Source organism: Aethina tumida, chromosome 4 (assembly GCF_024364675.1).
Source record: "Aethina tumida isolate Nest 87 chromosome 4, icAetTumi1.1, whole genome shotgun sequence".
Taxonomy (NCBI): Eukaryota; Metazoa; Arthropoda; class Insecta; order Coleoptera; family Nitidulidae; genus Aethina; species Aethina tumida.
The window spans coordinates 12,459,895-12,480,930 of NC_065438.1; the positions used below are offsets into that span (position 1 = coordinate 12,459,895).

At 34.1% G+C, this 21,036-nt stretch overlaps 2 protein-coding genes across 5 annotated transcripts in view; both read left to right on the top strand.

Moving 5' to 3' along the window:
• The window catches only part of LOC109605080 (afadin), a 101,427-nt gene extending 82,265 nt beyond the window's left edge, over positions 1–19,162 (top strand). For 3 of the 4 annotated variants that reach the window (XM_049966793.1, XM_049966794.1, XM_049966795.1), the window contains exons 7-18: positions 4,388–4,599; positions 10,656–10,936; positions 11,200–11,346; positions 11,599–12,089; positions 12,224–12,613; positions 12,673–13,001; positions 13,057–13,378; positions 15,642–15,999; positions 16,056–17,013; positions 17,068–17,523; positions 17,581–17,940; positions 18,001–19,162. In XM_049966793.1, coding sequence (XP_049822750.1) covers positions 4,388–4,599; positions 10,656–10,936; positions 11,200–11,346; positions 11,599–12,089; positions 12,224–12,613; positions 12,673–13,001; positions 13,057–13,378; positions 15,642–15,999; positions 16,056–17,013; positions 17,068–17,523; positions 17,581–17,940; positions 18,001–18,327 — 4,631 coding nt within the window. In that variant the 3' untranslated portion in view covers positions 18,328–19,162. Of the gene's footprint in view, positions 1–4,387; positions 4,600–10,655; positions 10,937–11,199; positions 11,347–11,598; positions 12,090–12,223; positions 12,614–12,672; positions 13,002–13,056; positions 13,379–13,653; positions 15,361–15,641; positions 16,000–16,055; positions 17,014–17,067; positions 17,524–17,580; positions 17,941–18,000 lie in introns of all 4 variants that reach the window. The other variant, XM_049966796.1, reaches the window with a different exon arrangement.
• A 534-nt stretch (positions 19,163–19,696) lies between these two features.
• LOC109605079 (ras-related protein Rab-18-B-like) lies at positions 19,697–20,964 on the top strand. The gene is made up of 4 exons (XM_020021647.2): positions 19,697–20,083; positions 20,151–20,460; positions 20,517–20,642; positions 20,693–20,964. Exons 1-4 carry the CDS (start codon positions 20,013–20,015, stop codon positions 20,798–20,800), a joined length of 615 nt encoding a protein of 204 aa, XP_019877206.1. The 5' UTR covers positions 19,697–20,012; the 3' UTR covers positions 20,801–20,964.
• The last annotated feature ends 72 nt before the right edge of the window (positions 20,965–21,036 follow it).

The following is a 21,036-nucleotide window of genomic DNA, read 5'->3' on the forward strand; positions in this document are numbered from 1 at the left end:
AAATATATTATTTCTATCTAAATATTTTATAATACTGATATTACTTTATCTCTAAAAGAATTACACAGTACAATTTAAGTTTTGTTGGTGAAGGTTCAACATTTTCCTTATTGCCTTTTTTCATATATTTCCATCAGTTTTTTCGTACTTTGATATCCTTAAGAAGACTTACATAAATCTTTCATTTAATGCTGTAAAATGAGTATTTTTTGGAAGTATATGTTGTACAGTTATTATTATTTTTAATTTGCATATGAGCATTGATGACGAAGTTTTTGAAGCACTGTGATGAGAGTGTTGCATATTTTACTAACATTAAAATTTGTTATAAAGTTGTTTCCAATGTCCTTCAATTTCTTATTCATTCTGAGATGTATTTATACCAAAATATTAAGTTACAACTTCCAGATTCAAATATGCCAATTAATCTACACACTGAAAGCTACAAACAAGATGAAAGGTTCCACCAAGAGACCGCTATAATATAAAATCTAAAAATAAAGTAAACCACCATCGAATAATTATTGAATGCCACTTTTCACTCGTGTTTCGCTGCCGAATATCAATTTGTTCCTGCACTAAATTCCAATCTGCACCATTGTGTACGGAGATAGGAGAGAATATCCAGGTCACCGCAAAAAAAAATAATTTTTAATTTGCATATTAGATTACATGTCACGATAAGCCATCAATTCAATATGAGTCGAACAATGCGGATCAGTTTTGAAACCGAGTTTGTATCGGAATTTATTAGAAAATGGATATTACGGGAATTTCACACACGAAAGGCATTTTGCAGAAAATTAATGGCACCTGCAGTATTTTATGGTACAATTCAGCAAATTATTCGTTTCGTGGAACGAACGCAATCGCCATTAAAAAAAAAAACTAATTACCAACTAATAGGTGCATTTATAACTCTATTACGCCAGAATTAATTTCGTAACGTTTTTCCATCGTCGGCGGAATTAAAATTTCCATCAGCCCGGCCCAAATTGCTTCGGGATGTTGCCCGAAACTCGGTCCAAACTAATTTATACGGGCAATTGAGGAATTTTTATTTAACACCGACCAACTGTGTTTATGTGTGAAATATAAATATTTCAGTATGTGCTACGTTGAAAGATTCTATTTTCAGTGCGGTTGCAGCCAGCGCATGTACGGTCGTCCGTGCAACGAATAAAAAAAATTCACAACATGAAACGTGTTTTGCCTTTCTTGGGTAATTGTTTGGATTTTCAGTTCTTGTATATATATATATGTGCTTGTTTACTGTTTTCGGTGTCAAAGTTACGTGGATCATGTAAAGTAAACGTTTTGACGTCGGATCTCCGACGCTGGAGACGTAATTTTTGTTGATCCCTCCGGAGAATCGAGTTTTTCCAGCTGTCAGGTCGGCCGTTGGGCCACACAAAATTCTAAAATGTGTAAAATTGGTACGTCACTTCTAAAAACAACGTGCCCAGTTCAATTTGTCAACCGACGCCGAAACTCTGAAATGCCCATTGGGGTGTCGTTCTAAAATTGTACGACGAGGGGTGTCGAGTGCTACTTAATTATGATAGTCGTAAAACAAAGCCCATTTACGAAAATAGACTGGAAAGCATTCAAATTGTTTTCCGTCTGTGTTTGTGCACTACTTATCGGGTCTGTTCCACTTTTTTTTTCATTGAACGCCTCTGTTTGTTGTTTGCTTTTTAAATAATTGACACGGGTCGTGCCAAAATTGATGTCGTTTTAATGAGTGAGCCCCCTGAGAGATGGTCATGTAGTATATAGTTACAAGTTCACTGTGTCAAGGTTTTATAACTGTTGTCATAACCACCCCCTTCTTATTTATCATTAATTAACGTAGAAAAATGACATATTTTATAAGTAGGTGTTGGTGTTGGTAAATATCAAAATTAATAATATTTACCCAACTTGCACAAGTTCCAATATACACACTTTAATAAAATTTATTATTTTTTAGTATATTTAGTACTTATAATTATGTATTTATTTAAATAACGTAAAGTACAAATAAGGAAACTTTTTATTTATTGAAAAATAAATAGTTAAAAACATTGAATAAACAATTTATATTTCTAAATGAAATAAATATATATCTTCTTGAAACATAACCACAAATAATAATCAATTTTCACATAATTAATTAATTAAGTTATAAAAATTACATATTTTATTGATTTCAGTTATTGTAACTATCATGATAATTATTAAAACATCAAAACTTCATATATTTGTTATACACATCAGGTACATTGAAGTTATATTGATGTATATCAATTTGTTTGGTATTTCAATAAAATTTATTATTTTTTACTATATTTAGAACTTATAATTATGTATATGTATAAATAACATAAAGTACAAATAGGTCTCTATTTATTTATTGAACAAAAAATAGAAAAAAATTAGATATTATCTATATTTCTAAATATATCAACTACTTGACACATAATCAACTTAATTAATGAATAATATGTAAATTCATTAATTAAATTACAAAAATGGCACATTTTATTAATTTCAGTTGTTGTTAATATCATGATAGTTTATATTTACTGTACATATTGGATACATTGAAGTTATATTATGTATGTATGTATGAATTATATTAATGTATTAATGTTGATTTCTTTTTGTTTTTCAAAAAAAAGTTATTATTCTTTACTATATTGGGGACATATGATTATGTATAAATAATATTGAATATTTATTGAAAAAAATTAGAAAAAACATTGAAGATATAATTTAATTATATTGATTTCAATTGTAAAAATCATGATAGTTATTGAAACATTAAAACTTTTTGTATTTATTATGCACATTGGATACATTGAAGTTTTATTGATGTATTTCAGTTCCTTTTTTTAGTTTTTCAATAAAATTTATTATTCTTACTATATTGAGGACTTATAATTATGTATCTGTATAAGTAACATATTGTACAAATAAGAAAACCATTTATTTATCGAAAAAAAAAATAGAAAAAATATAATGAGTATATAATTTATTCTAAATCAATCAAATTTTTCAACTTCTTGAAACATAAGCACAAATAATAATTAATTTATACTTTATTCATTAATTAAATTACAAAAATCGTATACTTTATTCATTTCATTTGCTGTAAAAATCATGATTGTTACTGTTTTTTGTATTCATTATGCACAATACATTGAATTTATATTGATGTATATCAGTTTCTTTTTTAGTTTTTCATTAAAATTTATTATTCTTTACTCTATTGAGGACTTATAATTATGTATCTGTATAAATAACATAATATACAAATAAGAAAACCATTTATTTATTGAAAAAAAAATTAAAAAAATTATAACTAGTATATAATTTATAAATCTGAATGAAATAAATATAAATTTGAAACATAAGCACAAATAATAATCAATTTACAAATTATTTATTAATTATGTTACAAAAATAGCATATTTATAGATTTTATTTGTTGTAAATTTCATGATATTAGTTTCTTTCTTGCTTTTCAATAAAATGAGTTATTATTTACTATACTAAGAACTTATAATTATGTATCTGTATGAATAACATAATATACAAATAAAAAAACCTTTTATTTATCGAAAAAAATCTGAAAAAAAACATTGAAGAAAGATTTTTCTGTTTTTCAATAAAATTTATTAATAATATAAAAACATTATATTTATTGAAAAATAGAAGAAATATTGAGTATATAATTTATATTTGTAAATAAAATAAATATAACAACTTCTTGAAAAAATATTATCAATTTACACATTAAACATTAATTAAATTATAAAAATGGCATATTTTTTTGATGTCATTTATGATAAACGTCTTGATACTTATATATTACATATTTTTCCTATATATACTGATGTATATCAGGTTTTTTGTTATTCAAGAAAATATTAATTTTTTACTATATTTAAAGATTATCTCTATGGGTATATATCTCTATAAATGTACCAAAGTGTGAATAAAAAAGTATTCCTTAATTGAAAAAATAAAAGAAAAATTGAATATACAATTTATATTTCTAAACAAAATAGATGCACCAATTTCTTAAAACATAATCCCAAATAATAATAAAAATATTCCTTTTTTTACTTTGTTTTTGTAATCTGTCATTAACAGACTTATGTGGAAGGCCCATAGTTTGGAAGTTTTCTGGAAGTTTGCCACTATTATCTTCATGTGATTCCCAAAGTTAAATTTAATGATTCATTGATACAACGTTAATTAACCCCTGTGTTTAGTATTCAATTGTTAATTTAATAAAGCCACTAACATCAAGATAAAGCCCTTTAAACGTGGTATTTCGTTAAATATCACAAATTTACAACTCATACCCTTATTAATAATGATTAATTTTATGTTTCAGGATCCATAATGTTTCATGTTCGCAGAAGACCGGCGGACTGCGCTCCGCGGAAGAGGAAAAAGAAGCCGGGCGCCCTGGGAACGAACGCCGGCAACCTGAGGGACGGCAGGGGCGAAGCTGCGCCCCTCCTGGTCGAACTGGGGCCCGACGGTTCCGCCCCGCATCCGAGCGACACCGCCAGAACCATACGGCTCGCCAATGACGTCATGGAGGTAATTTATTTACCGATCACTCCTTTCTTGTACCACTGCAACATTGTTTTTTCGAAGCAACAGGTGCAACTTTCGTGCCAAGATATCTTTGATGTGTTGCCCCAGTTCTATTCGATAATCGATCAATCAAATTATCGGGTTGCTGCGTGGTGCACACATGTTCTTGATTGTTCGATGTATAATTTAAGGTTTTTTCTTGGGGCTAATTATAGCCGGCACATAAAATAACTATATCACAGAACAAGTTCATCTTGGCATGAATTTCTTAAACCTTATTTTCATAATTATCGGTAATTATTTTTATAACTCATAAATATTAATTTTCACAACTTATGCATTTAATAAATTTCCTGAATTCCACTAATTGTAATTAGACGGTTATTTACGATTTTACTAAATTGCATCACTAATAAGTGTATGAAAAGTTTGAATTTCTCCGGCTTCATGGCTTAATGTAGAGTTGAGTTAATTAAAAACTTCGGATTGAGTTATACAATATCTATTTCTTGAAAACATGAAACTTTTATTTAATTTTATGTAACTTTTAAGTTTGAAAGGTATATTCTTTCTTATGCATCTTCTTATTTGATAAAAAGGTGTGTCAAGGATGTATTAAATGGGTTAAGACATGTTACAGCAAATCAAAAAACTTTTTTAGTGTGTTCAGACTTTATTTTACATAGAATAACATTATTTTACAAAATATTGCCTAAATATTAAATAATATTAATTACATTTAACATATTTGTCTAAAATTTTAAGTGGGTGAAAATTGAATTCAATTATTAAATTTGACATTGAAATTTTATTTTAGAAAAATTTCATCTAAAAATTTAATAATGTCTCACGTCTCTCTGATAGATATCATTTTTACATTTCCTTGTTAACACCCTGTATATTTATTTGGACACCCTTTTTAGTAACCAAAATTTATATCAAACTGATTATTTTATAATAGTTTTTTTTTAATAAAATTTGAATTCCATGATAAAATTTGATATTCAAACTTTATTTTATGTTTCTTTGACAGATAGATTTTTTAGATTTTGTTGATTTGTTAAAACCCTGTATATTTATTGTTTTTTGAAGTAACAAAAATTTTTAACAAATTAATTTTTTATATAAAATTGAATTCCCCCTGTTAAATATAGTAATTTAATTTTATTTTATAGATTTTTTTCTCAAGAAATAAATTATGTATTACGTCCCTTCGCTCTAATAGCATTTTAACGTTTCATTGATTTATTATTAATATTTTATAAATTTAATCTTATAAATTTTGTAGTAAGTACATTTTTACTTAATATTTTTGAGTTAAATGAAAAATAACTCAACTTAAATGCAAACAATTATCCAAATTTATGTGTAACATTATGATAGTGAGGTCCAATTACATCGCAGTCTGGAAACTGTCAGCGTGCTGTTCTGGAGCGTTGCCGTTCGTTTTCTATTATTTTTTTCCTTTTCGTCATTAATGCCGTTCACCACGGTGGCTTTTTTCTCGGTGCGAGCGGCGTTCACGAGGGAATAGACACACATACATACACACACACTAGTGGAGCTGGTTTGGTCGCGGAGCGAGCCTGGTTCAGTGGCTCGGACACGGTGTTTGGGATCGCTGACATCATGAGTGGTCGTGTTTTAGTGCTGTTCATTTGTTGATTAGTGGGTGGAGCGATTATTTGTGCAAAGGGGCATAAACTCCGCACGGTCTCCAGCTATGGTATATTGAACTGTTGTTTTTTCCCTTGTCATTTACTAATTAAGGAGCTAGTCACCATCATACACATGTTTTCAACGTAAAGTTTGAGGAAGAACGTGTTTTAATAGTAGAAAAAAATATTTTAACATCAGCCACTAAGATTCCATATTTCTTTATCAAGTGGGTCTTTTCAGTCACTGGTAATATACGAAAACATGAATTCACAATTTTCAGTGTAACAATTCACATTGTTACACTGAATATTTTGATTAATAATTTGTTTTAATAATGGTAACATTGTATAAAAATATATTTTAACAGTATCCAGTAAGTTTTCATATTTCTTTGTCAAGTGGGTTCTTTTCAGTTATTGATAATATACTAAAAATGAAAGCAGTCACCACTGTTCACATTGTTTCACTGACAAATTTGAAGAATAATTTGTTTTAATAATAGTAACATTGTTTAAAAATATATTTTAGCCATAACCACTAAGTTTTCATATTTCTTTGTCAAGTGGGTTCTTTTCAGTTATTGATAATATACTAAAAATGAAAGCAGTCACCACTGTTCACATTGTTTCACTGACAAATTTGAAGAATAGTTTGTTTCAATAATATTTACATTATATAAAAGATATATTTTAACAGTGGCCACTAAATTTACACATTTCTTTGTCAAGTGAACTTGTTCAGTTACTGACATTATACGAAAAAATGGCTGTCACCACAATTCATATTGTTACACTGAAAAATTTGAGTAATAATTTGTTTTAATAATGGTAACATTGTATAAAAATACATTTTAACAGTAACCACTAAGTTTTCATATTTCTTTGTCAAGTGGGCTCTTCAGTTACTGAAAATATACTAAAAATGAAAGCAGTCTCCACTGTTCACATTGTTACACTGACAAATTTGAAGAATAATTTGTTTTAATAATAGTAACATTGTTTAAAAATATATTTTAGCCATAACCACTAAGTTTTCATATTTCTTTGTCAAGTGGGTTCTTTTCAGTTATTGATAATATACTAAAAATGAAAGCAGTCACCACTGTTCACATTGTTTCACTGACAAATTTGAAGAATAGTTTGTTTCAATAATATTTACATTATATAAAAGATATATTTTAACAGTGACCACTAAATTTACACATTTCTTTATCAAGTGAACTTGTTCAGTTACTGACAATATACGAAAAAATGGCTGTCACCACAATTCATATTGTTACACTGAAAAATTTGAGTAATAATTTGTTTTAATAATGGTAACATTGTATAAAAATACATTTTAACAGTAACCACTAAGTTTTCATATTTCTTTGTCAAGTGGGTTCTTTTCAGTTATTGATAATATACTAAAAATGAAAGCAGTCACCACTGTTCACATTGTTTCACTGACAAATTTGAAGAATAGTTTGTTTCAATAATATTTACATTATATAAAAGATATATTTTAACAGTGGCCACTAAATTTACACATTTCTTTGTCAAGTGAACTTGTTCAGTTACTGACATTATACGAAAAAATGGCTGTCACCACAATTCATATTGTTACACTGAAAAATTTGAGTAATAATTTGTTTTAATAATGGTAACGTTGTATAAAAATACATTTTAACAGTAACCACTAAGTTTTCATATTTCTTTGTCAAGTGGGCTCTTCAGTTACTGAAAATATACTAAAAATGAAAGCAGTCTCCACTGTTCACATTGTTACACTGACAAATTTGAAGAATAATTTGTTTTAATAATAGTAACATTGTTTAAAAATATATTTTAGCCATAACCACTAAGTTTTCATATTTCTTTGTCAAGTGGGTTCTTTTCAGTTATTGATAATATACTAAAAATGAAAGCAGTCACCACTGTTCACATTGTTTCACTGACAAATTTGAAGAATAGTTTGTTTCAATAATATTTACATTATATAAAAGATATATTTTAACAGTGACCACTAAATTTACACATTTCTTTATCAAGTGAACTTGTTCAGTTACTGACAATATACGAAAAAATGGCTGTCACCACAATTCATATTGTTACACTGAAAAATTTGAGTAATAATTTGTTTTAATAATGGTAACATTGTATAAAAATACATTTTAACAGTAACCACTAAGTTTTCATATTTCTTTGTCAAGTGGGTTCTTTTCAGTTATTGATAATATACTAAAAATGAAAGCAGTCACCACTGTTCACATTGTTTCACTGACAAATTTGAAGAATAGTTTGTTTCAATAATATTTACATTATATAAAAGATATATTTTAACAGTGACCACTAAATTTACACATTTCTTTGTCAAGTGAACTTGTTCAGTTACTGACATTATACGAAAAAATGGCTGTCACCACAATTCATATTGTTACACTGAAAAATTTGAGTAATAATTTGTTTTAATAATGGTAACATTGTATAAAAATACATTTTAACAGTAACCACTAAGTTTTCATATTTCTTTGTCAAGTGGGCTCTTCAGTTACTGAAAATATACTAAAAATGAAAGCAGTCTCCACTGTTCACATTGTTACACTGACAAATTTGAAGAATAATTTGTTTTAATAATAGTAACGTTGTTTAAAAATATATTTTAGCCATAACCAATAAGTTTTCATATTTCTTTGTCAAGTGGGCTCTTCAGTTACTGAAAATATACTAAAAATGAAGGCAGTCACCACAGTTCACATTGTTTCACTGACAAATTTGAAGAATAATTTGTTTCAATAATATTTACATTATATAAAAGATATATTTTAAAAGTGACCACTAAATTTGTATATTTCTTTGTCAAGTGAACTTGTTCTGTTACTGATAATATACGAAAAATGGCTGTCACCACAATTCACATTGTTACACTTAAAAATTTGAGTAATAATTTATTTTAATAATAGTAACATTGTATAAAAATATATTTTAACAGTAACTACTAAGTTTTCATATTTCTTTGTCAAGTGGGCTCTTTTCAGTTACTGGTAATATATTAAAAATGAAAGCAGTCCTCACTTTGTTACATTGACAAATTTGAAGAATATTTTGTTTATATATATTTTAACAGTAACCACTCAGTTTTTATATTTCTTTGTCAAGTGGAGTCTTTTCAGTGACTCAAAAAGAAGTCAACAATCACCATTCATATTGTTTTACTAAAATAAAAAGTAGTATATTTTAATAATATTAGTTACATTGTATAAAATAGTTTTCATATTTCTTTAATAAATGAGCGTTTTTCAGTTCGTCAAACAAAATACTAAAATAGAAAAGAAGTAACCTCCATTCATTATCATGTTTGAAGGATAATATGTTTTAATAATAATTTCATTCTAAAAAAAATAAATCGTAACAAGTTTTCATTTTTCATTACTTTTCAATTATTGACAATATTACTTACTAACTTAATAAACGGTATCATAAATTGTCCCATTCCGTCGTCTAATATTCCCAGTGTGACTAAGTTCACCAATAACACATCATTAATATTGTCTAGTCTCATAAAAAGCTCAATATTCATTTTGTTTTGATTGCCTACAACAATTAATGCCTTCCCAACATGATACTTTATTGCTATACATTTATATCCTCTCGTTATTTCGAAGCTTCGAATTATACGAGTTCTAGATGACATTTTGTTTCGATTTTACGACGCACCCCCTTCCAAGTCTGCGGTATAGAAATAGCGGCAACTCGGAGCGTTTATATTTACCAAGAAGAATGTTTTGGAGGAATTTAAATTTATAAGTCTAATAATACTCGGCTGAATGGTTATGTTGATCTGTTTACAAAATACATCTTGAATGAATGCATTAATATTCGTTGAACGACTCACTTCAAAGGCCCTTCAGTGCCCATTTTTACGTAACGTTTCCTAAGTATGACGTCTTTCGATGTTTTCCCATGTGTTGGGCTCTTAAGGAAATACTTACGGTGCATTAGTTTTATGATTATTACTGAAGGGCATGTTTCTGTTAATTGCTTTCAGATAATTGTTTGGATACTCAGTAAATATTAACTAATACGTGCGGTCTAGATTTGGGTTAACTGTTCGTATCGTATCGGCTTAATGACAAATTATTTGACGTGATAACGCAGTTTGGTAATTAATTCATATCCAATAGAGGAGCCACAGAACAGATGATAAAACCGTTCACTGTCAGTGTTAATGTTGTTGTTGCGAAATTTATCATAGCACGATAAAATCCGACACATTTTAAAAACACGGGCACAATTTATAACTTATAAACAGTTTACTCATCAAATCACAATTAGAAGTCCAAATGAAATCCTACGATTTCGTGGTTTGTTACTAACTAACTGATTAACACTTAATATAGCTAATCAATGTAATTTTTACAGGTGGGTTCTGCGAACGGAATCGCTTTACAGCTCTACGGCCCCCACATTCAGCCCCGTCACTGCGTCATCACCAACACCGAAGGGGTGACGTCTCTGACGCCGTGTCATGCAGACGCCCATACATATGTCAACGGCCAAAGGATACACCAAACGACCATCCTTACCCATGGCAGCCTCGTCAAGTTCGGCCACAGCAACACGTACAAGTTCTTGGATCCGGCACAGGAAGAACGGACCCGATATCCCTTGACCAATATCGACAATGCGAGGATTTATGAAAGGTAACACTTTTAATCTTTTGCATCACTCGTTTTAGTAAAATGAGCAAAACTAATTACCGTCTCAATTCGAGCACAACTTGTTTATGATATTTACATTTTAATGTTTATGTGTGTAGTTAGTTTTGCTCTAAGACGTTTTTCATGTTTGCATGAGTGTATACGGCAGCAGTTTTATATTCCTTCCTTTTATTATTATTTTTATTTTGCCATATTGTAAACATTTTTTTGCCTATGTTTTTTATTTTCGCCTTTTTTGAACGCAGCCGATCACCTCGAGCTTTAAGCCCCACAGACACGTCACGAGAAAACATTGAAACCACGTTCGATTTAGAGGGAAACGTTGAAACTATTTCGACAGCGAGTGGTGCACGAGAAGACAATAGATCTTTGGGCTCGTCGTCGGAGAACAGGTAGGTGACGGAATGGCTAGCTGCTTTTAGCTATATTTTATTTGTAGTTGTTAGATGTAGACTATTCAATATTCAATTAAATATATTATTATTATTATTATTTCTAATACTTAGAACACTTGAAGAATATACACAATTTTCTGTCCAATAGTCGTTTCCCACAGTACAATCCTAAACACATTTACTGAAGCACTACCTCCCTCTATATTCTTCGAAAATAAAGCAATGTCTGACTTAATGATTGACTTTCAGATTGAGCGGCATCGACAGATTCCCACGTGGTCAAGACCCTATCCTGCCGGCGGTCCTCGAGTTCCCCGAGGAGCCGCAGGAGCAGTTCCTGGCACGTGTCATCACACACCTCGACGTGACGACGCCCACCTTCCGGCTGGCGCCCGCCTTCACGTTGTACCTGTGCGCCCGGTATCGCGCCTCGACCCACTACCGGCCCGAGCTGACGCCCACAGAGCGGGCGCACAAGCTCACGCTGTTGCTGCAGCATGCCGCCATGCTCGTCAGACACACGGTACAGGACAGAAGCACCGAAAGCAGTTCGCAAGCCTTCTGGTTGGCAAATGCCAGCGAACTGTTGCACTTCTTGAAGTCCGATAGGCACGTAAGTGCGTTCAGTTTGCAGGCGCAGGACACGTTGGCCGACGCCGTGCAGTTGGCGTTCAAGAATTTGGTCGCCTGTCTGACGGACGAACTCAACGCGGCCATGAACTATTTGATGAGCGTGACAGGTGAGTTTCAAGGATGAATTCCGTTAAGGCATAAATAGTTTTCATTAAGGCAGTCCACGTTATTTTTGTAACTCTATTAATATATCAGTTTCCTCAAGTAGCAACGAATTTCACTCATGTCTGGCTAATTATAGGTGACGACCATCCGAGAGAGGTGATCAACATACTCAGCGGAGCAATGAATCTCTTACGAAAATGCCGAGTGAACGCAGCCCTAACCATTCAGCTTTTTAGCCAGCTCTTCCATTGGATCTCGGCTAAGTCGTTGTCAAACGTCATCAGCAATAGCAATCTTTGCACTCGCAATTTTGGCAACAAACTTTTCAACAGACTGAGAAATCTGCAGGCCTGGGCCGAGTCTCAGGGCCTCGAACTTGCCGCTGAATGTCATCTGGCAAAAATAGTGCAATGTGCCCATTTATTGCAATCACCGAAATACACGCCCGAGGATTTGGCGAATCTGTCGTCGGCTTGCTTCAAATTGAACTCGATGCAGCTTGGAGCACTTCTCATGCAATACAAAGGTAACTCTAACTTGTTTTAACCTCATTCGACATTATAACCACATATTTATTTGCTACAGCTGAACCAGGAGAGAAAATAGCATCGCCCTCAATGTTGGAACAAGCAGCCAAGGCGGCCGAAAACGTCGCCGATGAATTGGCACGAGCCGAAGGAAGAGAAGTCACACTCTACGAGGATCCAGTGCCAGCTTTGCAATTACTTTTGCCAGATGATGGTTTTAGTTGCGACGTGGTCCAGGGAGTGCCACCAGGTCTGGCGGACTTCCTTCACCCTCTTCAAGCTTCGGGACTCTGCAGATTGGCCGCACAACCCACCAGTTCCGGTCACTGGACGGTTTACATGTCGGCGCCACGACCTCCGTCTGCTCTTAGCACCACCCAACCTGAGGTAAGACAGTTTGACGATGATTTTGTTTTCAACTGGCTAATTTTGTTTGCGTTAGGTTCAAGTCATACGCCTTCACAAAGCTGGTGGTGGAATGGGTCTGTCCATTGTAGCGGCCAAGGGGGCAGGTCAAGAGCGATTGGGAATTTACATTAAATCGGTGGTGCCAGGAGGCGCAGCCGACAGAGATGGCAGGCTGGCAGCTGGAGATCAATTATTGTCTGTGGATGGTCAGTCTTTGCTAGGAATTACCCAGGAGAAGGCAGCCGAGTTCCTCGTCAGGACTGGCAGTATAGTCACGCTTGAGGTGGCCAAGGGCGGAGCTGTATACCATGGATTGGCAACTTTATTACAGCAACCCAGTCCAACACCCCATAGAGGTATGGATAATATAAATATTAGACCTTAAAAAATTTATCAATTTCCCAATGGATTCGCAAATGTACATTTTCAATCCAATGGGGATTAACTATTATGTAATTTTCCTTTTTACAAAACATTTCTGTACATTTAGTAAGGATATTGTGCTGCAAATGCAGACGCAATCGTGGGAAGTATACATTTAATTACACACCCGTAAATGCCAGTTGTATTTTTATGTATTTGCTAATTTAGTGCTAGTTTTAAAGTAAGTCTTTCCTATTTGCTCACGCAGCCATGGATTTTTATTACGACCCGTATGGTTTTCAAGGGTCCCAAGAGTCTCTTCACAGCGTTACAAATTACAGGATCTTCACGCCGCCGGCGACAAAGCCTAAAAACAACGTTTTCTTCAATTCCGATGACAGTCTGTACAAAACCGAAAAAAGGAAGTTCACTATTCCTCGTATAGAGATAGAGAGCGACGAACCAGTTTTTAGTTTGCAAGTCACTGATTTTTCTGAACCGACACCTAAGAATGTTACTTTAACTTATGACGAATTGGGCATAAACATGAATCAAGTGGAGGAGGAAGAACCGGAAGAAATCCAGCCTATGAAATCATGGAAAACCCGAGCCAACTTTATACAGCAAAAAAGTTACTCGATTGACATTCACGACAGTGCTCTTGATATTGACGAAATCAGTGACACCGACAAGTTTCTGAGCATTGGTGCGAAGAAGTACAAACACAGATTGTCCTCCACTTCGTTGCAGGACATTTCGAGCTCTACCAGTAGCATTTGTAGCGCTGTTCATGAGTCTAACTTGGACCTAAGCCAGTTGGATCCTGACACCTCTTATAAGCAAAAGAATTGGAAGTCGCCATTTGAAATACGATACGGCCCTGATTACATTAAGCATTATGAGAACAAAGCAATCAGTGTACCTGCGTTGAACAAACGCATGTATATTACTAGTAGGAGTAAGAGCGTTAGTGAAGAAAAATTGAATGATAAATTATCAGAGTATGAAAGACTGGAAATAGTTAAGTTGTTACAAGATTGGAGCTTAAATGGATCTGAATCTAAAAGTGATTATAACATTAGGATTTTAAATAGTAAAGATAATGAAAGCAAGAACCAATTCGAAGATCAGTCTTCCGAAAGTAACTTGAAGAAGATTAAACAAAAATTCTGTTCGGAGCCTAACTTATCTCCGAAATCCAAAAATAAAACGGATGAGATAGATCAGGGTGGACCGATTATTATAGCGAAGTATAATTCAGATAACAATTTAAACAAAAAGAGGACCATAGATGTTGATTTTTCTCATAAGTGTCAATTTAGGAATTGTATATTTAATATAGATTTTACACCTAAAGAAGGGACCAAACCAGTTGAAGAAACTAAAGAAGACTTAAACAGTTCCGTAGACAAAAATCCTACAACCGAATTGAAACTAAAGGGTATTTTAAAGAATAGCAAAGAGCGTCTTGATGAGATAGAGTGTCTTAACAACATCACCAATATACAAAAGGCGCCAAAGCTTAACTCTAACAGTAGAAGGCATAGCGAAATTATACAAATCAATAAATCATTTAATAGTCAATTAGTACGATGTGATAGTTTAGAGAGGTTAACACAACTGCAAAACAAATACGAACAAAAAAAGTTTCCCGAATCCTACATTGTCCGAAGGAATAGTGCCAGAACCCCCAAAATTCGAAACAACGAAAACCACAACGGCTCTCCCAAAGTGACCGTCGTTCGCAAAAAGTATCTACCCAAAACATGGAAGAGCTGTTCCGACATTAAAACTCGTAAAACCGTACGCAAGTGTTGCCGCTACGCCAAGAAGTCTTGTCCGGTGTACAAGAACAGCTCCGACTCGCCCAGGTCCGCCAGGAAGACTCGGAGCTGCGCTAACTTCGTTGAAGAAGATCCGGATAATCCCGCTAGGTTAGCAGCCTTAACGGATTACCGTCTTCGCGCTTTTAATCGTAAGATTACGATTAATCTGTTGCGCACACTTTTTTTGGTTTACTTTCCGTAGATTTTTTACTCCTGTTTATTGGTTTATTTATATTGCTTTGCGTTATATTGTTTAGTAATGTTCCATGATTTAATTGAGTGAAAATAACTTACTTTTGTTCCTATTAAGTCGTGGAATTATGATTCTTAGACACCCAGTTTACGTGCTATGTTCAGCTTCAATATTTCCAACCCCGTAGCTTGTTATAATATTAGGCAAGTGAACTAACTTGTTTATTATTTCCTTTAGGGCCGCGACGAATGTCTGAACGAGACCTTCCGTCACGTGTGGACGCGGAGCGCACCATCCCGTCATCCAAATCGGTGCCCGCCCTCCACCATATCTCCCCGAACTCGGAACAACAGCCTCGTGCCAATAATCACGAGGCCTTCAACGCCGGCTACAGCCGCACGTCGTCCAATAATAGTATCAACACCAACGGCGCTCCACCTCCTGGCAGTATGCAGAACGGAGGCGCACCGCCAGTTGTAAGCGCTAACATGAGAAGCCGGTCTACGCACAACCTCCACCAGCAGGACGGCGGGTTCTATCAGAATTTAAGCGTTTACAGGAACAAAATTCCTAGTCCGCAACATCTCGGTGATAGGTACGTTAATGTTATACGTCCATTTTTATCGTTATAACGTTAAATCTTTTTTTTAGAACATCTGCCCTCAGGAGTTCCCAAAACTCCCTTCAGTCCTCGGTGGCCAACTCGCAGCGGCCATCCTCTGCGTACTACCCCCCACCGGTGGCTCCCAATGCGTCACGATCGAATCTTCACCAGTCAATACCTAATTTGAAGAGTCCCCCGGCCACGCATCGACTTCACAATGATGACGCGCGATCGGGCTCTTATCCCAGTGTCAATCACAACCAAAACTACGGTCAAAACTACAACACCTATCACGGTGGCAATTCCGCGTACATGAATCAAAACTATCCCAATTACCATGGAAAGAATGAGGACAAACCGCCGTTTAGTCCCCAGTACGCAATGCAAAACAATTCCTATCCCAGCCCAACAACTCCCAGCACGCCCAACTACACGAATAACGTACAACAGCCCCTCCACATAAACGCCAACGGTCAAAGACAGGAGGACACAAGGTACAGCAACACGGGAGGAGGACTGCTTCGCGAGGACGTCTTCAGACAGTCTCAAAACTCCCGTCACGAAGAACTAATGCGGTACCCCAGCGCAAACAACGTGCGGATTTCCGAGGCTCAAATCCAACAGAGCCGCGTGTCGGACGACATGAATCGCCAGAACGAAATGCGAACGTCCAAGAGTGAGGACATGCTCAAACACCACGCCCTGAATCAAGGTGATATGATGCGTTACGCCAGCAGCGGCAACATCCGGCAGGACACAACGAAAATGATGACGAACGAAGAACGACAAATGAGGGGACAAGCCAAAATGGCGGAGATGGGTGAAGAAGTAAGGCGGAGACAGAACAGATTGGTGTCGCCTAACTACCCGCAATCACCGCAACACATGCCAAACAGTCCGAACTATTATGCGGCACAGCAGCAGACGCAGTACTTCAACCAGCAAGGATACGGGGCACAAATGGCACAGAACGCTCAGAGTATGCAGAATCTCAGTCTCAGTCAGGTAACGTTTTACTTATTTAGGTTTGTTCGTTGTGATTAATGATTGATTTTTCAGGGGTACCAACAAAACTACCAGGTTTCTCCTAATGCATCATACCAGCAGCAATATCCTGCTAATACACCGACTTCCCCAACGTACAAATCACCGCCAGTTGCCCCCAAACCGTCAGGTCGAAAGGCGGACGAACCGCCTGAATTGCCACCAGTCAGTACCCATCCACTCTACTCGGCTAGTTCACAGGATCCTCCGAAAATGGCTTTCTATCCAGCCGGTGGAGTTTCTAATTCGAAAACACCACGCGATCCTTGGGCAAGGGAAGAGCAGGAGCGACAGCAAGAAGCGAGAAGGGAAGCGGCTCGACAATGGCAAGAGCAACAGATCAGAGAACTACTTTCATTACCATACAGGACAACGCAACAGGAGGAACAGTTGAGAGTGTTGCAGCTGGAAAGGGAGTTCCAAAGGAGGGCTATGGAGGAGGCCGAACAAGACGATGATGACACAGAGAAGGTAGAATTGAATTTTTTATTACATTATATATATATTACATTATATATATTTAATTAGGAAAGTCCGACGCCTCATCTGCCTCAGGCCGTCTCAAGTCAGACAGTTATCAGCACTCTTACGGCGACAACAGTTTCAAGCAAACTGGAACCGTCACAAGCTCCTCCTACCTCTATTTTGAAACCGGGAGTTTCGCAAACGACCAATAGCACGCCTAACAATATCAACAACCATCAGCAGCATTCTCCGATTGAAACAGTAGCTCCGCCTCCACCGGAGCGGGGCTCCAGTTTTGCGGTAATGTCGATGAGGGCTAAGGAAAACACGAAAAGGGTGTCTTTTGACACATCAGCCACCCCTGTGTCTCAACCGGCGCCCAACAATCTGCAGCTTGAGGAAACCATAAGGGAAGATCCAAATGTAAGTTTTTTGTTTATAAGGTTGTTTCTCGTTATAATTAATTTTCATTTTGTGTTGTAGAGCTTTATACGCGAAGCTGAATCAATGTTGGCATCGCCCACAACTCCGACCGACTCTGCTCCTGGCATTTCCATTGCTACCCCAGGCGTTATAGGGGCGCAGGAAGTGTATAGGGACCCAAGAACAAGGCGACTTCAAGAGCAGGCGCAACAGAAAAACCAACAAAATAATTCACCAGTACCGGAGAAGCTCTCGTTTAAAGAGAAAATGAAGATGTTTGCTATGGAAACTGGAGAACAGGGTACGCCAAAGGACAAGAGTAAAATCAGTAGGGCACAAAGAGAAATTGACAATTTAGGATCACCCAGTTCGGGTTTAGTACATTAGAGAACAAGCAGTTTTTTCGTTTCATGTGTGATAAATTGTTAACTGATGACCAAACAAACACCAAGATATTTTTATTTGGAACAGTTTTCTGACACCACATAAAGTATCTTGCATATCTATACTGTTTACCGTCCAGTTGCAGCTATCTTGTCATTAAACAACGATGTTTTATAAGACTACCCACAAACTTTGGCATCTGATGACCACAATAAAGTTTAAACACTTTAGCTTTACAAAAATGTGCTCTATTAAAGGACCTTAAAGACGAATTTACCTTATCATATCAATTACCTGAAAATTTGTGATAACTTTTTGACCAAACAGTTCTAGAACTTTGTTGTGGTTTGAGGAATATCAAAAATTATAAATAGTCCTAAAAGATATGTGTATTACTTTAAACGTAGTGGCTTAAAACGTGATTCAACCTAGTTGGTTTTTTGTTTGATATAGAATATTGAGATATATATTGTATTATAATATAGAACCCTATTTTCTGTCGTTTTATATATAAATTATTTCCTGAGACAGTTTAGAGAAACTACTAGATGATATTTTAAAGCAATACTTGCACATAAGGACCAATGTTATTATATTATACTATATATACACATACTTTTATGCATTCCTTTTTTGTTGACTTCATTTTTTTTATTATTATTATTATTATTCAATTAGTATTGTTGTAATATACTCCTAGAGTGAATCAAAAATTTAACTCACTGTTTATAAACTGCTTTTATGACTTATGAGCAATATATATATATCCAATTTAAAATCTCATGAGGTAGTGTAAATATAATGTAAATTATCAATAAATTTAAACAGATAATTAGAATATTGTCTTATAGATTATAGTCAAAATTATGGAGTTATTCTTTATTTAATTGTATTGACAAATAAATTCTATAATCAAATTTTTGTTTTTATTATCCTTAAACCTATTTTGCACTGGTTTAGTGACAACAAAATATATGGGAATAACGAGAAGTATAGAGGTGACAAGGGCGAATATTTACAAACCAGCAAATAGTTACTGCCAAACCTTTAAATTCCCGTAAGTAATTTTACGACTATTAGTATTAAATATATACTTCCGACATTTAGTTTGAAACTCATAACACTTACTCTGACGTTAGAGGGCACCACATGACAACAGCGATGACAGCGCCTCTAATAACTGACTGCTTATAATTCAATTATCTGTCACCTGATGGCGCCACAAAGAAACATTGATAGCAGCTCTCCAGGCGAGAAAACAAGGTAACAGCGATCGCACAGGTTAGTGTGGTTATGAATTATAACGTAGTAAGGGTTGCATAGCTATGAGTCACGTAAATGGGCACATTTAAAAGCATGACAATTGTTTTTGTACTCTATAATTAAAGCTGATGATTGAAGCAAAAGATTGAATTCGCATTTTTGTTCTCCAAGTGATATATAAATAAATTATTCGTTTAAGAGGAAAAATATACCAATCAAAAACTATAAAATCTTCACTGCTGCGCATTACATGTCATAATATAGTTTATCTATTTATAGTCATTGTAGTCCAATTTATACTCGCTGTCAGAAAGATTGTTATTGTTTAAAGTTAAGATATATTATTTATATCATATAATAATTAACAGTAGTAGTTGTGAAGATATTATAAAGTTGTTGTGTATTCTTTTTATAAGGTTAAAAACATGAATGACGAAGATATTTTAACAACCCTTAAAATACTGATTATTGGAGAAAGTGGTGTGGGTAAATCGAGGTAATATTTTTATTTAATAATAATTAATATAATAAAGAATAATATTAATAGATATATATATTCATAGTTTACTTCTACGTTTCACTGAAGACAACTTTGATCCTGAACAAACATTAACTATTGGAGTAGACTTTAAAACAAAAAGAATATGTGTTGATGGAAATCCAGTTAAACTAGCCATTTGGGACACTGCTGGTCAGGAACGGTTTAGGACATTAACACCTTCATATTACAGAGATGCACAGGGAGCTATTCTGGTCTTTGATGTTAGCAGCTACACAACATTTGCCAAATTAGAAACTTGGTTAAATGAATTGGAAACTTATTCTACAAAAAGTAATATTGTTAAAATGATAGTGGGTAATAAAATAGATATGGTAAGTTGAAATAAAATATAAAAGAAAAATTTATTTTATTTAAATATAACTTTTAGGAAAATAGAGAAGTCACTAGAGAAGAAGCAATGAAATTTGCAAGAAGGCATCAAACATTATACATAGAAGCAAGTGCAAAAACAAGAGATGGAGTGGAATGTGCATTTGAAGAACTAGTACACAAGGTAAATAATAATTAATAAACTTATAAGAATTAGAATTTAACTTGTTCTAGATAATTCAAACACCTGGCCTTTGGGAGTCATATGATGGAAACAACATTCACATAGGAGAAAAAGATCATCCACCACAATCAAATTGTGCTTATTGTAGTCTAGTCTAATATAGTAATAAAATGTAAATACTAACCATGTACATGTATATAATATTAAAATATTTTTTAACCAATGTAATTCAACTTTAATTTTGAGATAATTTATATTTAATTTATTAACAGATACTTTATATCTTTTTTATAATTCAATAAAATTAGAGCTAATTGTTGCACATTTTTATATTACTATTATACATTAATAATAGACTTGTTGAAAAACAATTTCTTCTATATTTATATAAATA

Bases quoted from the DNA above. Each gene is read 5' to 3' on its own strand.
- LOC109605079 (XM_020021647.2), top strand. From the start codon at position 20,013: ATGAATGACGAAGATATTTTAACAACCCTTAAAATACTGATTATTGGA. The intron at 20,084-20,150 runs GTAATATTTTTA...ATATATTCATAG, and splicing joins AGTGGTGTGGGTAAATCGAG to TTTACTTCTACGTTTCACTG. The intron at 20,461-20,516 runs GTAAGTTGAAAT...TATAACTTTTAG, and splicing joins TGGGTAATAAAATAGATATG to GAAAATAGAGAAGTCACTAG.